The sequence below is a fragment of the Eschrichtius robustus genome, chromosome 5 (genome assembly GCF_028021215.1).
Source record: "Eschrichtius robustus isolate mEscRob2 chromosome 5, mEscRob2.pri, whole genome shotgun sequence".
NCBI classification, from domain to species: Eukaryota; Metazoa; Chordata; class Mammalia; order Artiodactyla; family Eschrichtiidae; genus Eschrichtius; species Eschrichtius robustus.
In genome coordinates, this window is record NC_090828.1 from 145,310,201 (window position 1) to 145,325,908 (window position 15,708).

Genomic DNA, 15,708 nt, shown 5'->3' on the forward strand with positions numbered 1-15,708 from the left:
ATATATATATACACACACACATATAACTGAGTCACTTTGCTGTACATCCGAAACTAACATAACATTGTAAATCAACTATATTTCAGTAAAGGTTAAAAAAATAAAGTATATCTCAATTAAGATAAAGTCAAGATATGACTTTATACACACCATCATATTCCTCTGGCTAGCAGACTTCCCTCACGATGCACTACAAGTATGCTCTGACATACTACTGGCAGGTAACTTTTGGGGTTGCAGCCTCTGCGCTCTGCGGGGCACACACGCCTCTGCGAGGCGACGGGGAGCTGGGCTCACCTCTGCGCCATCTCTGTCTGAGAGGTTTCGGGCAGGGTCGAGAGGACCAGGCACTGGAACCTCTTCCAGCTCATCACTCCAGGAATGACATCCTGTAACAGAGCCGGCACAGGGGGACCACGTGTAAAGTTTAGGAAGGACTTCCACTTCATTAAACTCAGTATTTTTCAATCCAAGTTGAGCTCTAAAATGTATCATGTCATTAAGTTTAGTAGAACTTTTCTGAGGCTAAAAAAGACAACTGCTCCAGCAACTGCTGCAACTGCTGCAACAGGCATTAAGGCAGGGAGGACGGAGAGGCTCCCGCCCCTGACTTATGAGGCACAGGAGCAACGGTCCTGCTGGTGGAGGACAGGTCTGGCCTTTCCATCCGTTCTGACTACTGTGCATGTGATGCTAACGCAACATTCAGAGGACGGGCCAGTTCATCAGAGGGCTTTCCAGGCAGGGGTAAGCGCGCGCAAATGCGTGGAAAATGCGAGGAGGGTGCGGTCAGGAGAGCACCGAGTGCAGGGCGGGTGACAGGAAATGAGGCTGGAGAGGCAGGCTGGCCGTGAAGGGCCTCGTGGGCCAAGCTAATGAGCCTGGAGCTGCTCCCAGGGGCAGCAGGGACCACGGAGGGTTTCCAAACCGGAAAACGACCGGATCGGATTTGTGTGGAAGGAAGGCTTCTCCGGAGGGTGACGGCGCGCTGCTGGGCCCTGGGGTGCGGGACAGGGGGTCACATGGTGTGTGAGGCCGACCGGTGGGAGCCAGGGAGGATCCAGGGGCGGCTGGATGCAGGGCTGGGGGAGAGGGAGGGAGCACGGCCCACAGGGATCGGCGCTTGAGTCCCAGAACCCGGAGGCAGGAAGGTTTTGCGGGAAGAGGTGTGAGGCGGCACTGGCGGGGCGGGGCTGAGACGCGACCTAAGTTAGGGTTCCAGCCCGAGTGGGAGGTGCCTGGAGGCTGAGGTCAGGCTGGTTATTCTGGGGGAGAAGGAGCTCTCGGGAGCCTCTTCCTCACTGTGCGTTTGTCGCATCGCCACCTTGTCCATTAGGACCTTTCTGTCCTTGTTGGGGACCAAACAAAGGGGGGATGGTCAGGCCACGGGGTTATGGCCGCCACGTGACTGTTTTTCCACGGTTGCAGTGGGGATAAGATGAATATTAGGCATGACCTTCAAGGGAAAAAGAGAGTAAGAATGTTGAAAAGGGGGCACCGTGAAGCCGGGAGCTGGGTACGGGCGGACGGGGGTGACGCTGAGTCCCCACTTGCCCCCCTTCAGGGCTGGGGCATGACAGGGTGCACAGCGCCACGCTTACCGTCCTTGTCCTGCAGCCGTGGCGGCAAAGCCTCTATTCCTCGGTCCCAGCGGTGACCCTCCCTCCTTGTCCCCTGCCCGTCCCCGCAGCCCAGGGCCAGCTCTGCCGCTGAGCCGGGATGGCTTTACCGTGTGATGGAGAAACTGCTTCTGAGTGAGGAGGACGCTGGAGCTGCAGTGGGACTCCTTGGTGAACTTGTACTTGGGGTGGGTGCACAGATGGTAATCGATCGAGGTTTCCGCGTAGGTCAGCGGGTGCTTCACGGCAAATAACCCTGGGCTGGGGTTCTGCGGGAGAGACGGAACACGGGGTCTCTTTTGTGGACCGGTTTCCTCCTCCGCCACAGGACAGGCGTCAGCTAAGGCTCCCTTCGGCGCCCCCGGCCCGCGCGCTCTGACCCCACCTCTGTCAGCCCGTCTGGGAAAGAGAAGCAGGAGAGCAGAGGTGGCTTCACATGGGCAGTGGTCACGGCCATTCACAAATGTCACTTTTCTGGTTGAAGCGCTTCATTACCTACCACGCGGATTCACTGAGCTCCCATGGAAACGAGTACAAATGAAATTGCAGCTTAAACAGCTTAAAGTATTTGTTTCTAAATTTGATCAATTAGGGGGATTTATTAAATAAGGAAACTGGTTTTAAAAAGCAATGAGCTTCTGGTTTTGGAAACAAAAGAATAGCTTCTAAAAAGTAACTTTAAAGAGAAGACAAAGGAGAGGGTGGCATGTGATATATCAGGAAACATCAGCGTTTAACACTGTTTTGGTGATGTTTTTAATTCAGGAAGGCTCCATTTGGATGAAGTATCTGGCTTTAAGGGAGTTCCTGTTTTTTACTAATTTTCCAGCAGAACTAACGGAGGCACAGAGCAATTATATCAAAATATACGAAAATGTGGAGCCTTTTAATGCTCCTTCTGGGGCCTGTCCAACAAAAACCCGGCTCTCGTCCCAAACAACATAGCTTTTAGCTCCCTTGGGGTTGTTTAATTGCAGATGTTTAGGAACCACTAAGTTGAGATTCTGTTCTTTTTGTTTGAATAATTTTAAAAAATATTTTTTAAAAAACCCACCGAACTCCACACGACTGACGGGAACCCAGTCTCACCGCCAAGAAACAAATGTCCCCAACAACTTGAAGGCGACGTGACAGCACCCAGAGGAGGGCCCGGCTATCGTGGGTGTGATGAAGGCGTCCCGGCCACGAACGCTGGGCCGCCTGTGCTCCGGTCACGCAGGGAGGCTGATTTGCAGCCAGGGCTGCAGAAAAGCTCTTGCACGAACTCATGGATGTAAAGGCAGCAGGCCGGCAGGGAGGCGATGACCCCCGAGGGAGTCAGGAGTGGAGTATCTGTGTGTGCACAGCAGCTCTCCTCCCGTGCCACACGGGATGGGGACACGGACAGAGGTGAAGGCAGACATTGGGTCCCCACCCTGACCCAGGTCGGGGCTGGGGGGCTGGGAGGGAACAAGGGGAAAGGTGGGGCCTGGCGAGACAAAGCCGGGGAGGCTGAGGATGCAGAGGAAGGCGGGTGTGGGTGGGCAAGTGGGGGACGCGTCCTGCTGCCGTGCAGGGCCCCTTAAATCCCCCAGCGTGCGAGGACGTGCCGGAAGGAGGAGCAAAGGACAGGAGACAGGGCAAGCACCCAGCCTGAGCCGCCCAGGTGCTCTCGGCACAATTACTTCCCCAGAAATAGGGCGAGGACCCGAATCTGGAGGCTGCTGACCTCCGTCACCAGGAGTCACCCCTGTGGTGACAAAGGACAATCAGGACAGCCCGTGGGAAGGGAAGCCTCAGGGATTCGGGGCAGGATGACAGAGACCCCAGCTGGGCCTGGTCACAGTGTGACCAAGAGGTGGAGTCACCGATGGGGGAGGGGCTGGCAGTCCCATGGGGCCGGGGCCGGGGGCAAAGGTGCACAGCACCGGGGGGGGGGGGGGGGGGGTCACCCGCCGTGTGGGCAACTCTCTGGACCTGCCTTGGGTCAAGTGCAGTGGGTGAAATCTTTCTGGAAATGGCCACGCCACCGTCTCTAATAGTTGTCACACCTCACCTCCCCCAGGGTGGCCATCGCTACCAGAGCAGGAGGTCTGAGTGGTCAGCCGGTGACTACTTTAATTTTAATTTCCCTCAGGCCACTGCGTGCACATGGGAGCGGCTCACCCGGGCTGGAAGGACTCGTGGTGCAAAGCCAGGGGACTCATGCGGGCGCCTCCTGCCCCAGGCTCGGGTCTGGGTTTGTGCCTGGGATGGTCACTAACCCTAAACATCGTGCCGCTTCTTCCGTCTCTGGACTCCTGGCCTCACAGCACCTGCTGACGCATTGCCAGGTGAGGTAAGGCTCTTGCTCATGTACACAAAGGCTCCTTCCGGACTTTGAAAATCACACGGTTATTGCTAGTTTTGCTGCGACTTGAAATGATGCACTGATCCACCTATTTCCTGTTTCATCATCTTTGGTTGAGTATTTCAACTCCCCCTCAGGTGAAATGAAGGCATTCCCACTCCCATGCTTTCTTGTTCCTTTCTTCCTCTCTTCCACAATTTTACTTTTGTATTATTGAGATCGTCAACATCTGCGTTCTGGAACCACACCAAGACCTGTATGCTTCGTTCATAAGTTGTCTCTGAAAGCTGGAAACTAGTAAACAGCATTTATTTTGTCTTAACTGTGTAAGTATGTCCCTCTGCCAGGCCAAGCAGAGGCCTGGATTATAGCTTTTTGGTGAAGGTTCACTATCACGACCTCTGGGTCAGTGACAGAGGGAAGTTCTAGTGTCAAGGCCAGATGGATTCTATTTTTCAATTTTCCATCAAGTCTTAAAAATCATGCCAGATTTCAGTTTGGCTTCCTATTGGGAACATACATCGATTGTTAGTTGACTCTCCCCCCTGGAGTTTATAAGGGCCTTGCGTTTTGCTTTCGTAATGCGCCTCTATAAAACCCTCCAGCGCTTCCATGGCCTCAGCTGCACCGTCGGTGCGTGCAGGCCACCCTGCCCCAGGGTCTCCTCCCCAGAGCCCTCTACCCCATCTCCTGCAGACAGCGCACAGATGTCACCCGAAGGCTCCACTGCAATGCTCTACTCGTTGCGACCAGCATTGCTTGCCTTTTATTTTTGTTTCTTTTCTTAGGCTTTCCGAATTCTTTCTTTTATAGCCATACTGATGTATAAGTGATATGCAATAAACTGCCCATGTGAAAAGTATGTAATTTGGTAAATGTTGATGTATGTTACATCTGCAAAACCGGTCTCTAGACCAGCTTTCTCACTTGCAGGGTGGTGAGGGGTGGTAGAGGGTGGGTCTGGGGGAGACTGTGAGGACCCCGGGGTTTTGCAGGGATACCCTCCTCAGGAAAGCCCCTTACCCACTGCCAGCCCAGCAGCCGGGACCCCCTTTTACATATTGCCCTTCTATGTAAAATTTCAGCTGGTGGTAGGGTGCTGGTGCTAAGTGAAGTCTGAAATCACTGAGTTAGATGTCCCGTGAGGCCATCCCAGCCCTGACGCTATGTCTCTGAGGGACAGCCCCCCCCCCGCCCCCAATGAGACTACCAGAGCACGCCACACAAGCCTCACAGCTCCCTGGGGGAGAGCAGCAGAGCTCAGAGGAGGAGCCCCGAGGCAGCCAGCCAGGAGACGGGCAGGCGTCTGTCCCAGCTCTGCCCGTGGGCGTGACCACCAGCATCTCTGCCCTGTCAGAGATTCAGAGGCTCACGTGCAGATTCTCCCAGAGGAGACTCTCTCAGGTAGTGTCTGAGGACCTTCCTCATCCTGCGTGTGTGTGTGTACGTGTGTGTGCGCGTGTCCTTACAAAACAGACCGTAACTAGGGCAACTACTGCGGCATTTCACCGACGATTCTGTTCTTACATAGGACCTCCTCAGATTTCCTGTCTGGCCTTCAGTCACTTAGGGCTTGGGTGCCTAGAAGTAGAAGGGGGAAGGGGGATGCCCGAGGGCAGGTGACAGGAGGACACACGCAGGGGAGGGGGAAGAACCGGCTGGACCCCACATCGTTGGGAGACTGGACTCAATTTGGTAGAAGACAGGGACTCAGGCGTCAGTGTGGCAGGGACACGGTGCCCGAAGATGGGATAAAGAATCAACTAAGCGCTGCGGGACGGGGCTGGGGTGACTTTACTTTTTTTCTGTTGTATTTTCTTCTTAAAATATATATACATATATACTACCTTTAAAAATTGTGAATCACTGTATTGTACACCTGTAATTTACATAATATTGCACAGCAACTATACTTAAAAGAAACACAAAAATACACATGTGCATATTATAGATAATTAGAAAAGATCATAAAGCTATTGTCATAAAAAAATAAATGCTGGAGTTGTTAAAAGACAAAAACATTGATATTCTCCAAATGATAAAGGCTGGCCAGCAATTTCAAAGGTGAGATGTGGTTTAACCCTTGAAATTCCAAAGAGAGAAAAATATTCCCAATTAGTGCTTCTGTCTTTTTTTTTTTTTAATATTTTAATTAATTAATTAATTTATTTATTTATTTTTGGCTGTGTTGGGTCTTCGTTTCTGTGCGAGGGCTTTCTACAGTTGCGGCAAGCGGGGGCCACTCATCATCGCGGTGCGCGGGCCTCTCACTATCGCGGCCTCTCTTGTTGCAGAGCACAGACTCCAGACGCGCAGGCTCAGTAGTTGTGGCTCACGGGCCTAGTTGCTCTGCGGCATGTGGGATCTTCCCAGACCAGGGCTCGAACCCGTGTCCCCTGCATTGGCAGGCAGATTCTCAACCACGGCGCCACCAGGGAAGCCCCTGTCTTCTTTTTCTCAGTTTTTTTAAAAAAAACTGAAGTATAGTTGATGTACAATATTGTGTCAGTTTCAGGTGTACAGCAAAGTGATTCAGTTATATATATATATTTTTTTTCCAGATTCTTTTCCCCTATAGGTTATTACAAGATCGTGAGTACATTTCCCTGTGCTACACACTCAGTCCTTGCTGCTTATCCTTTTTACGTGCAGTAGTGTGTGTCTGCTAATCCCACACCCCTAGTTTACCCCTCCCCCCTTTCCCCTTTGGTAACCAAAAATAAGATTGTTTTCTATTTGTTATGAAGTAACTGCTGGATGAAGGGACAGGGAACAATGACTTCTGCTGATGTCACTTACAAAGATATAAAGCGGGTCGTACTCCGGAGCCCGGGCCAAGGCCTCAGGGAGTCTTATGCTCAGGACGGAGGTCTCGCCGGGGAGCTGGGGTGCCGAGGAGTCCTGCTTGGGCAGGGCTGTGACAGCGGTGGCTTCGTCCTGGGCCAGGACCAAGGACAGTGCGTTAGTCCACGCGCCAGGGCGGCGGGAAGGTGGGGCGGTGCCCGAGGGTGGGGACCCGTTACCTCAGCTCCTGGCTTCAGGGCCCGGGCAAGCTTCTGAGGCCAGTAGCTGGTGGAGGACATCTGCACAGAGACCGGCTGGTACCTCTTGATCTGGTACAGCTGAGGAACCTGGGGGAGAGAAGGCAGGCGCTCGAAGCCCTCGGGAGGCACTTCCCCGCCGCCTGGGGGCAGAAGGAAAACGAGCGCCGCGCTTAACCAGCAGCTGTGTCAGCGCGGGCCCTGTTCCGCGTCCCAGCACACAGTGGTGTTCACAGTTCCTCCCCCCTGTCTTAGGGCTTAACGCTGCAATACACTGAACACTGGTTTGTCAGTTTAAAACATGCATATTTTACAAGGACCTACTGGACAGCACGGGGAATTATACTCAATATTTTATAATAACCTAAAAGGGAAAAGGATCTGAAAAAGAATGTACATACGTGTGTGTGTATAACTGAATCACTGTGCTGCATGCCTGAAACTAACAAGATATTGGGATTCGACTACACTTCAATTAAAAAAAAGAAAAGAAAGAAAAGAAAAAAGAAATAAAGCATGCATATTTTCAAAAACAGAAGTGGTCATACACAAAGGCTGACTCACTTTTGTTCACTTGTGTCTTTTCTTCAAGTTTCTAACATATGTAGTTCAGACAGCTTCAGATATGCACACTATATGGTATACCCACAGAATAAAGATCCTGGTTTCCATAAGCCACATTAGGAAAAGAGAATCTGCTACACCTCGCCCATCGCATAAAATAACAGCAGAGAAATACACACAGTAGGCTACGCGGTACAATCCGTCATAGAACAAAACTAATAAAAATAGCACAATTCAAATTCAAGAATATTCTGTTCACTTCATAAGAAACCCAATTAACAAAACCACATGACAGGTCTAACCTGCAGATTGAAGAAGGAATAGGTCTGCTTGATTTGAATTTCTGAAGGTTTAATTGGAACAGGTCCAAGGCCATCAGGAGCCTAAAATGTGAAAATTCCAAAAAGTGACACGTGATCATCACAGAGCGAGAGCAGCTATGCTTCTGTTTCTCTACGTTTTGCACGTTACACGAAGAGCCCCTCCCTCTAAGTGACCCTTCCCGTGACCACAGCTGCTGCTTCCCACGAGTGGCTTGGAGGCAGCGTGGGCCCCCGCCCCCCTTGTCTCTTAGGATGTGATTCTCAGGACGGCATCTGAGGCCTCTGTCAACGGATGCAGCCTAACTTCTCCTCTGCCCACTGCGGCTGCTTCCCTTCCACGGATGCTAATCCCGAAGCACCACCTCACAGACGTCCTGCACGCGGATCTGCTGCATCACCCAGAGCCTGCAACAGCGCCCCACCTGTGACAGGCCCTCAGTAAATACTACGTCTCACCGAGCTGAGACACCGTCGTTAGACTGATACGATGCAGTGCGAATGTGCCACCAATTATAAGACATTTCCCAATCTCAAAGGTGCTGTATATTTTAAAACATGATCTTAGAAGAGGTGAAATACAGTACTTCCGGAATGAATTACAGAATTCTCTACGGACAGGAATGCTGAGCATTGTGTTTTTCATCAACCCTGAGCAGCACAGAAGTTCCTGCAGCACTAACTCAAGTACCAAGTGAAATGATAAGCTTTGAATTATTAGAAAAAAAAAAGAAAAAAGCCGGGCTCCACAGCACAGGGATAACCTCTTTCCATCCCCATCACTCTTTCCACCCAGTAATTATTGAGTATCAGATAATTCTTAGTGCTTGAAAATCTCAGGTTTATCATTTCCTAGGAACTAAACACTCTCATCTTTCAAGTCATTTGATTTTCTAGTGCGGAAAACACATGGAACTTCTAAAGTCAGCCCTGTAATTCTTGAGTAGATTAACCTGCAAGGCTTAACACATTTTACAGGATGCGAATGGCAAGTTCGTTCTTTGAAACCAAAACACCGTTTTGCTTGTGCCCTTTCACTGTCCATTAAAACACACTTTTTATTGCTAACTACGTGAACTTGGGGAACGCGGGCAACATTTCATCACTGGCTCTGTGACCTTGTGTCCCAGGCTCCTTCTCAGCTGTAAGAGGATAAACCTACCACGTAGACTTGTCGAAGGTTAAATGAATTGACAGAACTGGAGCGCTTAAGAAACTGCCTGACTCGTGGTCTAGCCACGATCTGAATCATGACACTGCACCATTTGGCTAACTGTCACACTTCTTGCCGCCGAGAGGGAGAGAGGGATGGACCTGTGGGCCCGAGGTTGGCCTGTTAGAGGCTGTGGCCGCCCGTCCCCGGCCCCCGCAGATCCCACGCACCCGGAGGGCTCGGCTGGGCTGGGCCTGCCTCTCCGGGCCAGGCCAGGCCCTCTTGGCCCTCCGTCTGCCACAGCCCTCAGGCCCCATTCCCCGGCCGTGTGGCAGGGCTCGGCGGCCTCCAGGCTGGGCAGGGCCCGAGCACGGGCATCCCGGGGGCCAGGCAGGGAGCAGCGGGGGCCACTCGGTTTCCCGTTCACCACAATAACCTGGACGCAGGTCTGCCTTGGGAGCCCCTCAGGAGGCAGCGCAGGGGCAGACACAGGGCGGGGCTCCCCTCGGCACCTGCCTGCGACCCTGATGGCGCCTGGGCCACCGCAGCCCTGCACACCCACCAGCTCGTTGGAGCCCTGGGGGGCGCTGTAGGCCGGGAAGGCGAAGGGCAGCACTTGCTGGGGTGACACAGAGAAGCAGCTGCAGTAACCGTCCTGACTGACCCGCGCCCGAAGGTGTCTGGAGGAATTCTTGTCTGCGGGTGAAAAACAAAACAGCGCTTTGGGAGAATCGTAAGGTATTTGTGCGAAACCACCGTCTTTGGTTGTGTGCGTGTGTGCGTTTGCCACGCACCAGTTACTGGGTCCTCGGCACACGCCGTTTCAGAAAGAATGTGTATGCGTATGTATGTATGTGTGTAGTCTCGTTTTTAGTTTCTCTTTTGTTCTTTACCTCAACCCCTTCACCAATTTTTAAAAAATTTTGTTTTTACTTCCAAAAAACTATAATTCGTAGTGAAAGTCTCTCTGATGAATATTCTTTGCCCTTGTCAGCAAAGAAAAAGATCAAATTAAAGAAGCATGTAAAGACATTTTACAGGTGTCCATATGTAACTCACAGGTAAATTTTACAATGTTTTTTAAGAGTTTCTTTATTAGAAACGTCAGCATCAGAGATAAAATAATACAGGAGGAAAAAGGATAATTAAAATGTAATAAAATGTCCTATGTTCATAGCAGCAATATTCACAATAGCCAAGACATGGAAGCAACCTAAATGTCCATCGACAGGAGAATGGATAAAGAAGATGTGGTACATATATACAATGGAATATTACTCGGCCATAAAAAAGAATGAAAGAATGCAATTTGTAGCAACATGGATGGACCTAGAGATGATCATACTAAGTGAAGTAAGTCAGAAAAAGAAAGACAAATATCATATGGTATCACTTATATGTGGAATCTGAAATATGACACAAATGAACTTATCTACAAAACAGAAACAGACTCACAGACACAGAGAACAGACTTGCGGTTGCCAAGGGGTGGGGGATGGGGGAGGAAAGGATTGGGAGTTTGGGGTTAGCAGATGCAAACTAGTATATACAGGATGGCTAAACAACAAGGACCTACTGTATAGCACAGGGAACTACATTCAATATCCTGTGATAAACCATCATGGGAAAGAATATGAATATATGTGTATAACTGACTGAATCACTGTGATGTACAGCAGAAATTAATGCAACACTGTAAATCAACTATACTTCAATGAAGTTTTTTTTACATCCAGTATATGTGATTTATGAAACCACGTGTTTGTACCCAGCGAACTTCCTGCTGCTCAGGGCACGTGTGGATGGAAGTACAGCTGTTCGCAGCCGGCTCTACCTTGTGCCATGGACTGTCTTCCGTGCGTGGACCTTTTCACGACGGCGTCTCTGTGCATGTTACGGATCGCACTCAGCGTGCTCAGCAAGCGGCGATGAATCATGACCTGGAATTAGAAAGAAGAACGATTTCACACTGTTCATCGGTGCTCACTTTGGCATCCCGTTTAGCTCAGTTTCCTCAACCACAGCCAGGGGCTGAGGCCACCGATCTACGTGGGATTCCCAGGGAGGGTCACAGCGCCCTGGACAAGGCCACGGGCATCGAGGTCTGGGCAGTGCGGACCCGCCTGAATGCAAACAGAGACCCGGCTGTCGTCAGGCCTTGACCCTCCCAGTTTATGAGCCCCCGTTTTCTCGTATTTCCAGAGGGGAAAGAGTGGCTAGTTCTACGGTCTTTCTTCTCGGTACATCTGAGTCGTGACACTGCTGCCATGTTATTTTCAGAGCTGAAGGACAAACTAAGCAGACAATTCCACAGACGTCGGGCAGTGGGCTGGGCGGCGCTGGCTGCACACCCCACGCTCTGCGTCCAGAGCAGGCGCTGCTGGAGGTGAGCGCTCCCTGCGCCCAGAGCTGCGGCCGCTCCTTTCACGGTTCCCACTCCTTCCCATATCTGCCCACGGACCTGCCACTTCTCCGATACGATGAGGTGGCCGCCCCGTACACAGTCCTGTTCAGGTACCGCAGACACAGTGGGGAGCGGACAAGGGTCCAGCCCGCACAGAGCTGACGTCCTCTACGTGCGTGCGTGTGGCGTGGGACGGCAGGAGACAAGCGAGTGCACAAGCTGAACACCATGAAGAAAATGAGGAAGACTAAACACACGGGGGCATGACTGAGGGGCCGGGCGGGGGTCTGGCCACTCCCGCAGGGGCGACGTGAGGAAGGCCTTTCTGGAAGGTGAGGTTTGATCTGAGACTTCAACGATGAGGAGACGCTGGCCTTAGAAAGAGTGCAGAGCAGAGGAAGCGGCAGGTGCAAAGATCCTGATGCAGGAACAGAGGAGACACGCTTAAAGGGCGGAGTGAAACCCAGTATGGCCTTGTCGCCGCGACAAAAATCGCGCCTTTTATTCCAATTGCAACGGGGGGCCTTTGGAAGGTTTTCCCAGGGGCAACGTCCAATCACGTCCAAGCTCTGGGAGGCCTCTTCTGGCTGCGGTGGTCCAGGCAGAGAGGACGGGGCTGTGACTGCGCCGGGGGGATGGCAGGGGCCGTCGGGCTGGGGCCGTGTTGGCACATCTAACTGGCAGCATCTGCTGGGGAGTGTGCGGGAAAGACGGAGCCTCCACTCAGAGCCAGACGCACAGCTGCTGACCCAGGAGGACTGGCTCCAGAGTGGCCGGGGCTGTCCCACGAGCAGCAAGTGTCTCGTGGCCACCTCTGTCCTGCACACGCGCACAGCCCACCCAGACAAAGCCCCAGCAGGGACACTGGTTTACAGGCATCAGCCTAGGCTGCAAGCACTGCTTGAGAGATCACCTGTAACGTAAACTCTTGGAGTCTTCTATGTGTTGACTCACCTGACCTTCATGACAGCCCTGAGATAGGCCTTACTGGTCTCCTCGGTGACAGATGAGGAAATGAAGGCACAGAGGTCATGGAACTTGTCCAAGATTGGAAACCTCATGAGAAGTAGCACCAAGATGGGAATGTAAGTTGGTGCAGCCACTATGGAGAATAGTACGGAGGTTCCTCAAAGAACTACAAATAGAGCTGCAATATGATCCAGCATTCCCACTCCTGGGCATACATCCGGACAAAAGTCTAATTTGAAAAGATACATGCACCCCTATGTTCATAGCAGCAATATTCACAATAGCCAAGACATGGAAACAACTTAAATGTCCACCAACAGAGGAATGGATAAAGAAGATGTGGTCCATATATACGATGGAATATGACTCAGCCATCAGAGAGAATGAAATAATGCCATCTGCAGCAACATGGATGGACCTAGAGAGTCTCATACTAAGTGAAGTAAGTCAGACAGAGAAAGACAAATACCACATGGTATCACTTATATGTGGAATCTAAAATATGACACAAAGGAACCTATCTACAAAACAGAAACAGACTGATAGCCATAGAGAACAGACTTGTGGTTGCCAAGGGGGAGGGGGTGTGGGGGAGGGGTGGATCGGGAGTTTGGGTTTAGCAGACGCAAACTACTATATATAGGATGGATAAACAACAAGGTCCTACTGCAGAGCACAGGGAACTCTATTCAATACCCTGTGATACACCATATGGAAAAGAATAAAAAAAGAATATATATGTATAACTGAATCACTTTGCTGTACACCAGAAATTCACACAACATTGTAAATCAGCTATACTTGAATAAAAAACTTTTAAAAACCATAAAAAAAGAAGTAGCACCCAGAATGAAGGGCAAGAGACTTCCCTGGCGGTCCAGTGGTTAGGACTCTGCGCTTCCACTGCAGGGGGCACAGGTTTGATCCCTGGTTGGGGAACTAGATCCCACATGCTGCACGGCGTGACCAAAAATCAATCCATCAATCCATCAATAAATCAAACACATTTACTAGTGGAAAAAAAGAGTAAAATGATTATCTAAAATAAAAATGAAAGAATTTATTTTAAAAAAAGAAAAAAGACTGAAGGGCAAGCAGCCTGTCTGCAGAGTCCGTGTCTCCACCACTGGTCTCCGTGCTGGGCGGGGGCGGGAGGGGTTCTGCCCCCCAGGCAGCCACGCTCCAGTGGCTGGGACGAGAGGTCGACGGGCAGCATAAGACGCGAGAGGCACCGCAAGACGGCCAAGCGCTGATGCTTACGGGACTGCTTGTTGGAGGAGGGGTAGGCTGAGCTGGCCTGAGGACACGTGTGGGCGGAGGGAAGGGAGAGGGGATGGATTTCAGGGGAGCAGTGAGGCGCGGGGAACGAGCTGGTGTGCTGGGAGAAGGTGAGGGCGGGCAGCTGGGGAGGGGAGGCGGAGCCAGGCCAGCGGGCCGCCTCACACCCGTTATGGGCCGTGGAGGCTAAGGGGCACAGGAGCTCCCCGCTGTCCTCTCGAGAAATCACTAGCCAGCACCCTTCCATATGGCCCAGCAATGCTACTCCTGGGTGTGCGCGCCCCAGAGAGCTGTAAACACGTCCACAGACTTGCACATAAATGTCTGTAGCACCAATGTTCTCACCATGCCCCGCTGGCCTCTCTAGAAATCACTAGCCAGCACCCTTCCATACGGCCCAGCAGTGCTACTCCTGGGTGTGCGTGCCCCAGAGAGCTGAAAACACGTCCACAGACTTGCACATAAATGTCTGTAGCACCGATGTTCTCACCATGCCCTGCTGTCCTCTCGAGAAATCACTAGCCAGCACCCTTCCATACGGCCCAGCAGTGCTACTCCTGGGTGTGCGCGCCCCAGAGAGCTGTAAACACGTCCACAGACTTGCACATAAATGTCTGTAGCACCAATGTTCTCACCATGCCCCGCTGGCCTCTCTAGAAATCACTAGCCAGCACCCTTCCATACGGCCCAGCAGTGCTACTCCTGGGTGTGCGTGCCCCAGAGAGCTGAAAACACGTCCACAGACTTGCACATAAATGTCTGTAGCACCGATGTTCTCACCATGCCCTGCTGTCCTCTCGAGAAATCACTAGCCAGCACCCTTCCATACGGCCCAGCAGTGCTACTCCTGGGTGTGCGCACCCCAGAGAGCTGAAAACACGTCCACAGACTTGCACATAAATGTCTGTAGCACCGACGTTCTCACCATGACAGCCAAAAGCTGAGAACAGCCCAAATGTTTCAACCAATGACTAGATAAAGAGTGTGGTATCTCCGTTCAATGGAATGCTATTCATCCTGAAAAAGGAATGAGGTACTGAAACATGCTACGCCGTGGATGAACCTTGAAAACATGTTAAGTGAGAGAAGTCAGTTACAAAAGGCCATGTATTGTAGGATTCCGTGTATACGAAACGTCCAGAATAGGCAAATTCACAGAGGCAGAAAGTGAACAGGGAAGGGGGTGGGGGATGGAGAGCGACTGCTGCTGGGGACCAGGCTTCTTTAAGCAGTGATAAAAAACGCCCTAAAATCAGATAGTGGTGATGGCCGTACTCTACTAAAAACGACTGAACTGTACACTTTACAGGAGTGAATTTTAAGGCATGTGAATTGCATCTCAATAAAGCTGCTATAAAAAAAAACCTCACCATTCAATTTCCCTGTGCTGATAACTAAAGAAATTAAATTTTCAACCTGATGCTGAGACTTACCTTGTGTGCTGCTTGCTGAAACCGTCTCTGCGCCCAGAACCTGTTGACCCAAGTGTTATTTATGAGCGGATCAAAATTAGGATGAAATTCCCTGGTTTTCTGTGAACACAAAATATAGGCGCATGTTAGATTTAAATTTTAACTCCTGGCATAAAAGCATTTAATAAAAATGTTTCAGAGTTGGATCCCAAACCAAGTTATTATTTGTTCTTCCACCTAATGAGCACTTATTAAGCACTTTTGGTGTACATAGCATTATAGGGAACACTTCTTGGGTTGGGGACCAAAAGTGAAAGACAAGATTTGGGTTTCAAGAAACGTACAATCTAATCTCATTTTTCAAGTGACTTACAATGCCACATCTATCATATATCAAGACTCGATATATATGTGGATCTGTTTCTGTCTTTCTATTTGGTTTCATTTATCTTTTGTCTATCCGTATGCCAATAATACCACACTGCCTTAATGATCTAACTTGGTCATAAAGCTTTGTCTCCTTCAGAGAAAGTCCTCTCCCCTGGTTTATTCATTTTAAGTTAAAAAAATTATTGAGTCTTTGCTCTTTCATATATATACGTATATATACATAATATTC

General features: G+C 50.7%; 1 protein-coding gene across 1 annotated transcript in view; it reads right to left on the reverse strand.

The window, feature by feature from the left end:
* CFAP221 (cilia and flagella associated protein 221) overlaps positions 1-15,708 on the reverse strand; it is an 87,584-nt gene that overhangs the window by 13,696 nt on the left and 58,180 nt on the right. Inside the window, exons 14-21 of the mRNA XM_068544023.1 lie at positions 15,111-15,209; positions 10,861-10,966; positions 9,589-9,722; positions 7,856-7,936; positions 6,972-7,079; positions 6,748-6,885; positions 1,730-1,888; positions 298-389 (exon numbers count right to left, since the gene is read on the reverse strand). Of these exons, the coding sequence (XP_068400124.1) occupies positions 298-389; positions 1,730-1,888; positions 6,748-6,885; positions 6,972-7,079; positions 7,856-7,936; positions 9,589-9,722; positions 10,861-10,966; positions 15,111-15,209 (917 nt within the window). The remainder of the gene's footprint in view (positions 1-297; positions 390-1,729; positions 1,889-6,747; positions 6,886-6,971; positions 7,080-7,855; positions 7,937-9,588; positions 9,723-10,860; positions 10,967-15,110; positions 15,210-15,708) is intronic.